Source organism: Oryzias melastigma, linkage group LG7 (assembly GCF_002922805.2).
Source record: "Oryzias melastigma strain HK-1 linkage group LG7, ASM292280v2, whole genome shotgun sequence".
NCBI lineage: Eukaryota > Metazoa > Chordata > Actinopteri > Beloniformes > Adrianichthyidae > Oryzias > Oryzias melastigma.
This window is the reverse complement of record NC_050518.1, coordinates 28,869,709-28,883,026: the sequence shown is the minus strand read 5'-3', so window position 1 is coordinate 28,883,026 and position 13,318 is coordinate 28,869,709. Positions and strand designations below refer to the sequence as shown.

At 41.7% G+C, this 13,318-nt stretch overlaps 1 protein-coding gene across 1 annotated transcript in view; it reads left to right on the top strand.

The window, feature by feature from the left end:
* Positions 1-13,318, top strand: part of LOC112159745 (plexin-B1) — a gene marked incomplete at its 3' end in the record, with an annotated part of 98,229 nt that overhangs the window by 77,922 nt on the left and 6,989 nt on the right. Inside the window, 12 exon segments of the mRNA XM_036212959.1 lie at positions 2,090-2,190; positions 2,266-2,483; positions 2,555-2,733; positions 3,537-3,603; positions 4,526-4,672; positions 4,748-4,922; positions 5,010-5,113; positions 5,194-5,278; positions 6,260-6,432; positions 9,160-9,320; positions 12,416-12,563; positions 12,664-12,728. Coding sequence (XP_036068852.1) covers positions 2,090-2,190; positions 2,266-2,483; positions 2,555-2,733; positions 3,537-3,603; positions 4,526-4,672; positions 4,748-4,922; positions 5,010-5,113; positions 5,194-5,278; positions 6,260-6,432; positions 9,160-9,320; positions 12,416-12,563; positions 12,664-12,728 — 1,623 coding nt within the window.

The window sequence follows — 13,318 nt, the reverse complement described above, 5'->3', positions numbered from 1 at the left end:
AAGGTTCTTTAACTCCTGAACTGTCAGCAGTGATGACAAAATAACACATTTTTAGAACTACTGTGACTCTTTGACTGTTAATGCAATCAGCATAATTCTTTACAGAAAATCAGTTTTGGACCAAAAGGAATCTAATGTAAAAGGTTGCTTATATCATGGTCCCGGTGAATACTCGATTCTGATTGGCTGCTGGGTGTGGATTAAAATGTGATGAAGCACTTCTGAAAAAGAAGTTCCAGTCACATTGCCCAAATGTGTCACTGCGTAGTTTTCTTTAAACATACTTTTGAGTCATCAAACCAAAAAAACAAGCACTAAGAGGTGAACATCTCTCTGAACTGAAGCTTTATTTAACCTATCGTGATGAGCAACATTTATATATCGCTTTCCTTATGAAGGTAAAGGAGTTCATATTGATAGCCAACCCCCCGCCCCATAATGTTAGGTTTATTCTCAGTTTTTTAAAGTTATTTTCCTACTCATGAAGGATGTAGTTTTCTGCCTCACCACAAGGGGGAGCTTCCGTTTTTTGAGCAGGTCAGAAGAGTCTATCCTGAACCTGCTGTAAAATGAAACACAGAGACGAAAGCTGATAGTGCTGTGTTTGTGTTCTAGCTGCTCACTAAAACTTAACTTCAGAAAAAGAAAAAAAAAATCCACATTTTTCCAGGTTTTCCTTTCAAATGTGCAACTTTTTGCTGCTCCAGTTGAGTTCTGTGTTGGTTTCTGGCTCTGTGCCGTGTTGCCAGGTCACTGTGACAAAAAGCCACATCACTGTGACCTCATCCACCTGTATAAATACTGACGCTTTTTTCAATAAACCTTTATTGTTTCACATAATCTGTGTTACTTTCCACATCACCTTCATGAACAACGAGATCAGTGGAAACAAACAAAGACTAAGTTAACTGCAGTGAAAATGAGACATTGGAATAATTCTTGTTTTGAAACTGTATCCGGTGAGATGACAGGTGGTATTATGAGAGTGTACATTAGAATGTAAAGTTCTAAGCTGATTTTTTTAGCTTTTGCACGTTTATGACTGCACAGCTGTTTTTTAATCATGTTTTTGGTGTCGCTGACATTTATGAAGTTATGTTTCTATGCGGGGATCTTTCGTATTGGGACTTGGTCGGGATAAAGTGTTGCAAAGGTAAAGTAATGTAGCGAACAAAACTAGCATAGCATAAACTGCTGTATATTACTGCATATTAGCACAAAGCTGCCTTTATCAGCTTTCAAAATCTGTTGGATTTATGTTGTTTACACGGTTAAAAATAAATGGTAATTCAAAGAACGTCAACACTGCAGCTAAAGCTCTGGTGTTAAAGGATAAACCTTCTTCTCCATCTCGAAACCCTTTTCTTCCGTCTCAGAATGTCTGTTTTTTTCTTGATTTTAATGTTGAACTATAGTTTTATTGTTGTATTAGCTTCTCTTTCTTGGTGTTCCAGTTCTTTCCTTAACTTAGTGGAGCTTTTGTGTTAACATTTTTTTATGTTATTTTTAGCTCTTTTTCACTTCATTAGGATATCTATGTGTTTTCTTCCGTTTTTCTTGTTAGAAATATACTCATAAAATATGATTTTACAACAAAAGCACTGTTCATTACTGTTGGTCAGCCTTTTTTTAACTGCTGTTTGTGCTTTGCTTGCCTTGTTTAGCATGCAGCCTTTAACTGAGCTTGTTTTGCAAACAGCGTAGCTAATTTCTGGACAGAACGCTTTAGCATCACTCTGCTCCTTTCCAGGATGATTGGATTTTGGACTTTTCAGATCAATATCAACTCCATCAGTGGAAAAAATCTTCCATTTAACATGTTTTCTCAGGAAACTCGGATCTCTCTAAGTATGGAAAAACTTTGACCACAAATGAGAACAGAGAGCAAAACCAGACAAACAACAAGTTCTAATGGAGTTTAGAAGGATTTAAATCGGGAGAGTTTATTGATGTTATGGAGAAATGTTCTTGGAAGGCTGATGTAAAACAACATCAGATCCACATTTTTAGAACCTTTTATGTTTTTTTTCTGTCTCGTCTTGGCCTGCCCTGCTCTAAATGTTGTCTTTTCATCTCCATCACCTGTCAGGAGGAAGAGCAAACAGGCCATGAGAGACTACAAGAAGGTGCAGATCCAGCTGGAGAACCTGGAGACCAGCGTCAGGGACCGCTGCAAGAAGGAGTTCACAGGTGTTCACCTGAAGAACAATAAAAAAGACAGCTTTTCAACATTTGTTCAACAGAAGTTTTTACTTTTTCCTCCAGACCTGATGACGGAGATGATGGACATGTCCAGCGACTTGGTCGGCTCAGGGATTCCCTTCCTGGACTACCGAGCGTACGCAGAGCGCATTTTCTTCCCGGGCCACCAGGAGTCGCCACTGAGACGAGATCTAGACATCCCAGAGAGCCGGCGGCAGACCGTGGAGCAGGGCCTGGTGCAGCTCTCCAACCTGCTCAACAGCAAGCTCTTCCTCATCAAGGTCAGTCTCCGTTTCCAAGAAGGACTTGATGGTTTTAGCCGCTCCGCTTCACATCTTCTCTGCTGCTGCAGTTTATTCACACTCTGGAGGCCCAGCGCACCTTCTCGCCGCGGGACCGGGCCTACGTGGCATCACTGCTCACGGTGGCCCTGCACGGCAAGCTGGAGTACTTCACAGACATCCTGAAGACGCTGCTGAACGATCTGGTGGAGCAATATGTGGCCAAGAACCCGAAGCTGATGCTGAGGAGGTGAGGCGGCGGCTCAAGCAGTCGTCCCAAACCCCCCGAGCTTGGACCGGTATTGGTCTGTGGGACAGTTGGTACCGGACCACAAAGAAGAAAAAGCACATTTATCCGTTTTATTTCTAATCTGATTCTGAAGGAAGTTTATTTCAGAAAACTCCAGGATTCTGTCCACCACATCTAACACATGTCAAGTCGCTCGGTCATGTCAAAAATCCACCCAGTACTTTCTTAAAGCAAATGCTCTGATTAAAACCCCCAAGTGAGCAAAGTTAACTAAAACTAAACATATTAGGAAAATGTCTTTAGGCTAAATAGATCCAGAGAGGAAACAAAAAGACCCTTCGAATATTCAGCAATCAGTTCTCTAATGTTACGAGGAGGCTGATAATAATGTTCTTCAAACGGTGGATTTGCTTTTATTTTTATATTTAGAAAATAACAGTTTAGGGACCATACTTTTAAAAAATGTATCCATCAGACCTCAAAAGTCAGACTGAGTGGAAGTTAATGTTTTATTTTTTTAGCTTCAACTTTGACAGATGTGAGCTAAGGGAAAATCAATGTCATATTTTGGTGGTTCCTACGTGAAATCTAGTGAACAAATAAAGCTTGAATCAGCTGAAGATATTTTACAGAGAATGAAGATAAACTCAAAAGTTACTGAAAACCGGAGGTGAAAAAAATGCAGAAACACTCTTCAGCTTCGTACAGGCCGGTCCGTGAAAATAACGTCTGACGTTATACCTTGAAAAAGGTTGAAGATTTTATTCATTTCCTGATTCTTGTTTCTTAAATGTAACCTGCAGGACTGAGTCTGTGGTGGAGAAGCTTTTGACCAACTGGATGTCCATCTGTCTCTACACATTTCTGAGGGTATGTAAAAACTATGTGACTCTGTAATCCGCTGTGTGCTGCACTGAACGCCAGATGTAAAAGTTCTTATAAGATTTGAATAAACTTTGAAAAGTCATGGAACTGCTGCTCCATTAGGAGGGAAACATTTCCAAATAATTCTTCAAAGTTTGAATTTAAAGGTGGAGAAATGAGAATGTACATTTAGGAATAAAATCTGATCCTGATGTGGTCACTTTCCTATCTGAGTCGTCTTCTAGAGCAGGGGTCAGCAACCTGAGGCTCCAGAGTCACGTCAGGCTCTTCTGCTCCTCTATTGTGGCTCTCTGGTTAAAGAAAAATACAAAGCTGTAATGTAAAGTTAAAAAAATAATAAAAACTCATCACTCTGCGAGCCTCCAAAGCACAGTAGCCATAGTGGTTTGATAATTAAGAACCAAACATTTGGACAAATTCCAGTGTTTTAAGTGTGCTTCATGGTTAAAAAAATACAGTTAATTAGCTCTGTTTTAATTTTAGAAAGTTAGATTTATGAATTTCTGGCTAAGAAGCACCACAAACGTTTAAAAATAAGTGTTTTTTTTATCGCTGAATTTACACTACCTTCAGCTAGATTTGCTCCGTCGAGATGATTCTGTGTGACACCGGAAGTGTTTTATTTTGAAAGGATGTCTTTAGAACCTCAGTTTATAACTTTTAACAGTTTAATATTTGGGAGAAAAAATCATATTTTCACTTAAGGTTTGTTTCATTAATGCCAAAAATTGATAGTTCATTTATATTTTTCATAAAGATAACAATAGAATAAATACAAAGTCTTATTTTGTAAAGGGTGTATGGCTCCTGCCGGGTTGTGATCAGTGAGAAACCACCCAAATGGCTCTTTAAGTGTTAAAGGTTGCAGACCCCCATTCTAGAGGATTGAGTTCTTTCTTCTGATCAGGAGTCGGCGGGGGAGTCCTTCTACATGCTGTTCAGAGCCATAAAGCACCAGGTGGACAAAGGACCAGTCGACGCGGTGACGGGAAAAGCCAAGTACACGCTCAACGACAACCGGCTGCTCCGAGAAGACGTGGAGTACCGCACGCTGGTGAGACTTTTTGAGAGACGTCCCTATGTCCTGTTGTTGCTGCTCAGCATTAACCGTCTCTTTACACGTGTCCAGACGTTAAATGTTGTGATGCCAGCGGCAGATGCCAGCGGAGGCTCCACCGCTCAGACGGTTCCCGCTAAAGTCCTGGACTGTGACACCATCACCCAAGTGAAGGAGAAGGTCCTGGAGCAGACCTGGAAGGGAACGTCTTTCTCTCAGAGGCCGCACATCGACTCGTTGAACCTCGGTCAGCCTCGCAGACGGCGTGCCGTCACCATCTGAAGATGACGCTTAATTGTTTGGTTTTGTGTTACACAAACACTTTCACCTCCAGAGTGGCGGGCGGGGGTCGCAGGTCACCTGATCCTGTCAGACGAAGACCTGACGTCTGTGCTGCAAGGCTCCTGGAAGCGCCTCAACACGCTGCAGCACTACAAGGTCAGTGCAGTTCCTGCGTACGCTGCAGTTCCTGTTGGTGAGAACGGACCAGCAGCTGAAGGAGAAACTCTTGCGTGCAGGTCCCTGATGGAGCCACGGTGGCCCTGGTCTCCAGGAACAGCAAACATCTCCTCCATGACAGCCACGATTACATGCCTGGAGAAAGTGAGTCCCAGGAATGTATTATTATTTTTTTCTTTCTGACATTTAAATCAAAAATGGGAGGATAAAGCCTGTTGAGATGAAGCATTTCATCCTTTCCAGTATATAAACAGATTCAAACAAGAATGGCAGAGAAAAAAATCAGTAAAGAAAACTAAATAAGATCAATATTTACAGCAAAAAAAGGCTACAACTGTCAATTTAACTACTGAATAGTCCATTGGGATGTGCAGTTAGAATCATAGTTATGTAAACCGTAGTGATGAATGGAAAAACTACCTGAAGAAAACAAAGGCAAAGGACAAAAGTAGTAATACTTTAAAAATGTGTTTTAAGGGAAAAAAACTATGATTCCATGTTTTTATGACAAATCCTCATAAAAATAATTAAAAAAAGGATAACTGTTAAATTAAATAAAAAAGCCCTAAAAGGCTCTGAACGATTTATTTTAAAATAAAAAAATGATGATATCAAATGTTATGAGTTCGGAGGACGGAGAGGCAGAACATGTTCAGACAGTTCTGTGTTTGATATTCACTGAATGGAATGATAGGATCCAGCATCATCCATACCTGCCAAAGTGTCTTTGAGCAAGGCACCTAACTGCATCTTCTACTTCTTCAACCAGAGCTGCCCAATGCTGCAGAGACCCAACTTCTACTTCTGAGGGTCAGAAAAAAGGATGTTCTGTTGGATTTGAAATTAGTGCAAACCTTCAAATAAGATTTAATAAGATCTTTTTTCCAGTTTCATTCTTTCCTTCGGTTTCTGAGGAGGTTTACATACAGAGAATGGCCAGTAGAGGTCAGCGTTTCACTGTGAATCTTTTCTAACAATATACTGAACACATGACGGTCAAAGTTTATGATTTTTAACGCAGCAGCTTCATTACAGTCCAGTAGTTATCTGATTAAAATGAAAATGTTCATCTAGAATAATCAAAAAGAAGACTGTCTCCAAACACTGTATCCTCCCCTCCACCAGAGACCCCCATGCTGGACGACGGGGAGGAAGGCGGCGTGCGTCTGTGGCATCTGGTGAAAGCCAGCGAGGAGCCCGAGATGCACAAACACAGGAGAGGCAGCATGAGGGAGCGAGGCGGGGAGAGGGCCAAGGCCATCCCCGAGATCTACCTGACCCGCCTGCTCTCCATGAAGGTAAACCCCAACCCGCATCACGGATTTTACTGCCTGTGAATGTGTGAAACGCATCAAAACAATAAAAAGAATCTTTCCTGGAAACGTTTAAAACCAAAAGTGCCCTTCAGCTTTAATCTGTATGTTCAGCTGCTTGAAGGGACAGTAGGGAAAGTAAATGGATAAAGTGGGACAGGGAACACTGACCAGAGATGCTCCACCCTTGGATCCACTCATTTGTCAATCAAACACACCATAAAAAAAGAAACATTTGATTGCTAGTATAATCAAACATCTTAATAAAGGCAAATTATTCCCCCTTTCCCCGAAATGGCCTTATGGGCTTCATGCCAGAAGCAGAAGGTTGTTCATAACATTTAAACAATAGCTGATTGTTAAACTAAACCAAACAAACTAAATAAAAGTGGTTATCCCTGTCCTTAGACCCCCCATCCCAGTAAGGAAAACTCATAAAAAACCTGATTCAGGAAACAAAGGAGAAACCTCAGACATGTGTACATGAGGGAGAGATCCTCTCCTAGGATGGACAGGAGATTTACTATTAAGGAAGAATTAGCTTATCTAATTTATTTAAATAGAGTTCAGCTAGATAGGACTGGGGGACGGGTGAGGTCCACAGCCAAGACGAGCCAAAGGCGAGGTCCACGGCCAAGAACAGGAACACGCACGATCCACCAGGAATCTAAAATTTCTCACTGTTCCCTTCGGGGGAGAGGAACAACACGTGAATCGCACTGCACCAAAAAGAACCACAGAGAACTAAATAGAATAAATAACTACAAATAGAGGAATGGAGAAGTAAATGACAATAGAGAACAGAACCCAGAGCTGACATGGAAAATAGCGATGATAGAAAATCTAAAACTTTTAGCATATCAATATTGGACCATATTCGTCAAAGTCGAGGCCCAGGGGGCGGAACCGAGCCTCCGGGTAATCCTATCCAGCCCTTCGGATCATTTTATTTTACTGTTATTAATGGCCCGATGTTATAAACATTGTAAAATATTGAAAGTTTTATTAAGGTTTATATTGATTTATTCTGGAATAATATTCCTGCCTTTTTATTATTCAGATTTTTTTTTTGTGTGTTTCAGGCTGTTCTGGATTTTTGCTAATATTTCAGCTAAAGGCTAGCTGTTTAGCTAGCTGCTAATTTAGGCTTTTTTCAGTTTTTTAGGCTATGTTGAAATTTAGGTATTTTTTTTATTTCTCTTTTTTTTTGTTTTTTTAGGTAAATTTGGCATTTAGATAATATTTAAGCTACCTATCAGCTTTTGCGTTTTCAGCTATCAATTTCTGCATCTTCAGCTATCAGCAGCAGCACTAGCATGTTTAGTGGCCAAATTCAGCTTACAGCATTCACACTAGTATCGCAGGTAATGCTATATATCTAGTTCATAATTATATTCAAAAGTTATCAATAATATTATAAGCTTTAAAGTTTTAAAAATGTTGTTTCAGAGTGTTTAATAAATGTTTATCCTGTCCGGCCCATGACCTAAGGTGTGTTTTGGATTTTGGCCCCCTGTGTGATTGAGTTTGACACCCCTGATCTAGACCCACGAGAGCTACAGCAGAGGGAATTGACCGCCGGGGCCCGGTTTATCAAACCAACCTCCCTCTGCATAGAAATATATTCATTCGTCCTCTTTCAGAACCCTCTGAGTCCATTTTGGGGTCATTGGGTTACTGGAGCCTCTCCTGACTACTGTTTTGCGAGGGTGAACAGGGACACACAACCACACATTCAGACTCACCAACACACCAAGGGACAATTTAGAGAAACTAATAAACCTATGGAGCAGGTTTTTGGTCTGTGGGAGGAAACTGGAGTGCCCAGAGAAAACCCACTCACGTATTAGGAGAATATGCATACAGAAGGACTTGATTGGGATTTGAACCGGGGCCTGGAGAGTTGATATTAAAACAATAGACATGGAAAACACTGATGTCATGAACTCTGATTTTTAATATAGTTGATGTGAAATTCCTCCCTTTTGCCTCCAGTGGTCATTTGAGGTATTGCAATATTTGGTGTTTCCTGGCTTTGAATCTTTGACATCCTTCACAGCTAATTAAACTTTTTTTTTTCGCTATTGTTATTCAAACTATTTCCTTTAACAATTTGGCCAATGATCTAAATCCAAATTAAACTTTTAACACAAAAGAAAAAAAAACTCTTCAGGGTGAATCTGCATTATTTAAAATGTGTGAAATATTAATCGTCATAATTTATGTGAAGCCAACACGCCGCGCTGTAATCCTTCCACTCTGACAGCAAACTTTAAAGCAGACTTTTAAAGGCAGTTACCTGTAAAGTGCTGCGGCGCTTAAGGACATGAAAGTTTCATGCAGCTGCGGCGCCGAGCGTGTCATTTCCTCCTGTGCATCTGCGTGGATGGAGCACTTTAAACCGCGGGAAAACCGTCTCTTTAATCTGTGGTCTAATCGCTGCTCATAAAGCATCTGTGGGGTTGTTTAAATTTGGAAGTGTGTTACCCATAATGCACGGTGCCCTCCATTAGGATATTTTGTGAGTAGCAGAAATGCCTCTGCTGTGGGATCTCTAAAGCTTCATGTGTAAACACGTTTCAGCAGCACAACCTGTGTTTTCCATCTCCAACTCTTTAAAAATGGAGCTTAGCTGGCTTTGTTGCGTTGCCACGGCTACAGGCCCTTTGACTCCTAAAGTTTTTCCTTATTCTTTTGTTGGGTTGCTCTCAGGGAACGCTGCAGAAGTTCGTGGATGATTTGTTCACTGCCATCCTCAGCACCAGTCGTCCTGTGCCGCTGGCCGTCAAATACTTTTTTGACCTGCTGGACGAGCAGGCTCAGCAGCACAGCATCCCCGACCCAGAGACCATTCACATCTGGAAGACCAACAGGTAACAGCAGCTCAACGGTCTGATGTTCACATGTGTCAGGTGTGACCACACTTTTTCAATGTTTTTCATATTCATACAGACTTATGAAGGAGCATTTGGACCACGAAGGAATAAAAATAAACTAATATATGAGAATAAAGTCAACCTTTTACAAGACTAAAATCGTAAATATGTTCTTCAAACTTTGGGGATTTTACAAGGGAAAAGTCCGGTTTTCCAGATTTTAAAAGGTTTCAAGAAAGACAGCTGTAAAAATTTCAGAGAAATTGAGTGGAGAGATCACACTGCTCAACAATCTCCATGAAGCTGCTTTACTTTTTTTGTAAATATGCAACTTTGTGATTGGTAAAATTACAGCTGTATTTTCAAACAAGCATGACTTTTTCCTTGTAGAATTACAACTTTGCAAATTAGACCTAATGCTCATATTTATAATCATTAATTTAACTTTATGGTGCCCCTTACAGTAGTTTGCACGGACACTAGTTATCCAATTAAACACCTGATCAGAATAAAAATCACGTAAACACACTGTTCAGAATACTCTGACCTGATCGGACTCATTTGGATCCAAAATTACTCCTGATAGGTGGGTTGTACTGATTATTGATCCGAATGTGGTGCATGGAAATAATCCATTCCAATCGCTGGACTTTACGCTATGCATCGACGGTGTGGCGCTCCAGAGGAAGTTCTGGAATCAGGACCGATTGGCAGCTGCATGAGTGAACCCTGTTTCTTAAGCTGCACTCACACCGAATGCGATTCGTCCAACGAATTCATGTGCCCCGCCCCTCTTTCATCGAAGGACATATTCGCTGCTCATCGCCTGACAAAAAATGTCTTCCAGAGCTTGACGTGGCGGCCGCATGTGGGAGGAGCTACCAGCTAATGCATTTAGGACGGTCGCTATAAGCAACGGTGTTTGTTGATATCTCACTTAGAATGTATGAAGACCCAGATGATGTTAAGAAATAAATCAGGTTTATTTATTGTGAAGAGTTCTACAAAAACACCAGTAATCATGTCTCCATGTTTGGGTTTATATGATTATTATAGATTTTCCCGGTACAGGGGGCTGTGTCTGTATGACAGCCTGCTGTGTTTCTGTGGCTGAGCTTGGACTCACTGTTTTGCATTAACCCGAGGGGGAAAAATAACATTAGGAGACCTTTTTCCTTTTTTTAATGTCTTGACGAGGCACGAGCCAGCAGCCTCTGCACCCCGCAGAGTTGCTCGATATGGTGGCAGAGAGAGAGAGTGAGCTCGCTGCAGGAACAAAAGCCGACGATCCGCCCAAAGTGTACCTCGCCTTCACCCCAAAGTAGCCTTATGAGCTCTGCAACCTTGCCGCTCCAATGAGTAAAGGAAAAAGATGAAAGTTCTAGGCATTAACGCTCGCTTTGGTCTAGTATTCTACCCACTGATTGAGTCACTGAAAATGTCGCATGCCCAAAACTGATTTCCTGATTGGCAGATGCGACGCAGCGACCTGTCAAACTTCAGATTTTTACATTTTGGCTGCTCATTCCCATTCACGCCTCATCACTCAAATCACATCGAGGGACTTCAGATCGTCTCATGTCGCGTCTGTACCATTGACTTAACATTGAAACTGTCCACCTCTGCTCAGAGAATTGCGTTTGGTGTGAATACACCTTTACAGAGCAGCCAGACTCATAACTGTGTGTTTGTGACCAGGCGAGGGTGCTTTGTTATGGTGTAGGAAGGCTTAGGACTACATTTGAGTTTTGAATACAGAAATAGCACTCCAAGCAGTTCTGAAAATCTGTGCAAACAATCATTTAAATTTGTGTTACCAATCGTGTCCAGACTAAGTAAAGGCTGATGTGATTCCGCATTTACTTGTGACCAAAATCCACTTTGCTGCGTTGCCCGCACGAATCTTAAGTGCATCCAAGGCTAAATGTTGAAACTCTAACCCTTCCTCCGGGTCTGTACGCCCAAGAATAAAACACTAGTTTCACAGATTTAGAAAATTATGAGCAAACAGTTATTCTAAAATAATATTATTAATAATAAAAGCATGTTTAGAAGATCATCAAAGCTGCAACTTTGTTTTTTTACAACGAAACATATTATTTTTTCCTCTACTTAATTTTAGACAGTTCTGCTCATGTCAGAATGATTTATTCTGATTACATGTGTGACGTATGTTAACATTTGTTGTAATCAGTTTTTCAGGCTCGTGTACGCAGTTTTATTCGAATCCAATCTTTTAAACTGATTAAAGACATTTTACACATGTAACTTCAGCTACTCTATCGTACACACTTATTGGGAAAAGCTGATTTTAAAGGGAATCGGACAAGTATTATAAATTGATTTGGTAAACAGCAAACACTGTGCTTGTACTTTACTACCTTCCTTTAAGGCCCAAAGTGCTTTACGATACCATTCATCCACTCACACACTTATGGCGGCTCTGCTGGCGCCAACCTATAGCCACCAGGAACAATGTGGGGTTCAGGCTCTTGCCAAAGGACACTTTGAGAAATGGCCAGGCAAGGCGGGATCCAAACCTGCTGCCTTCTGATTGGAGGTCGACCACTCTACCTCTGCACCACAGCTGCCCGTGATTAATTTAGATGAATATGTGAGATTACAACATGATAAAAAGTTCCTCTGTCATGTTTTCTTTAACAGCTCGTAAATAAACCTGTGCTTTTGTAGTTGCCATGCTGACGGTAACAGAAATGTTCTGTGTGCGTTCTGGAGGTTCTTTTTAAGTGACCGACTTTGGGCCTGTTGAGAAAAAATAAGACACATTAGCAGCTGCAAACACAGTTTGGAGTCTGACGCTGAACAACCTTCAGGAGTTTAGGAGGAAGAAAAACTTTTAGTGGAGCAAAAACGTATCAGAAAATGGTGTGTGTGTCAACCAAATAACATGCCTGCGATGTACCCACACTTCCTTCGGGATCGACAATAGGGTATCCCTGATGTCTGTAATCCTGTGTTTACATTCAGAGGATCTGCTTGTAGCTCAGACTTCCTCTGACGAGCATGATCCTGGTCAACGACCGACCAATCAGGTGTGAGCTTGTTAAAAACCCAGTCTCTCTGCTCCTCAGTTTACCTCTGCGGTTCTGGATCAACATCCTGAAGAACCCTCAGTTCATCTTTGACGTGCAGACGTCGGACCACGTGGACGCGGTCCTGTCTGTCATTGCGCAGACCTTCATGGACTCCTGCACCATCGCCGACCACAAGCTGGGCCGGGTGAGCTAAGCGCCGCGCTGCGGAGCTGCTGCTCCTTCACAGCGAGTCCACGTCACCTTCTGGGTACTCACGACCTGCTTCTGGCTTCCTCCTCTAACAGGATTCTCCCATCAACAAGTTGCTGTACGCCAGAGACATCCCACGCTACAAACAGATGGTGGAGAGGTAAGAATACGGCAGCCAGTCGCCACGGTGACCTCGGCACAGAAACTGTGGGAGAGGGAGGGGGGAGATGGAGAGCGAGGAGAGGACATCTGTTAGCGACAGACAGAAGGTAGACTGAGGCCGGCGGGCTGCCACGCATGGATGGTCTGTGAGCAGACGGCTACACTTACCACTGTCAGCTGCACGTTAAGCGGCGCCGTCTGCCCCGATGATGCAGGAAAGACTTTCTCTCTACAAACAAATTCCTTCTTTATCAGAAACGAGAAGATTTTGTTTGAGAGCAGAAGTAATATTATCCTTTTTCAGACTGTTGGCTTATATGATGATCGAACATGTGACAGGACACGGACTCACCGCAAACTCTTTAAGCCCCTGATCCTTTAACACGTGTCAAAGTCAAGGCCCGGGGGCCGGATCCGGCCCTCCAGATCATTTTATTTTATTGTTATTAATGGCCTGATGTTATCTTGCACTTATTTCTAACTTGTATAATTTTGACAAAATACATTTTATGGAGAGTAAAATATTTAAAGTTCTTTAAGTTGATATAGTTTGGAATAATATTCTTGCCTTTTTATTATTCAGAAAAA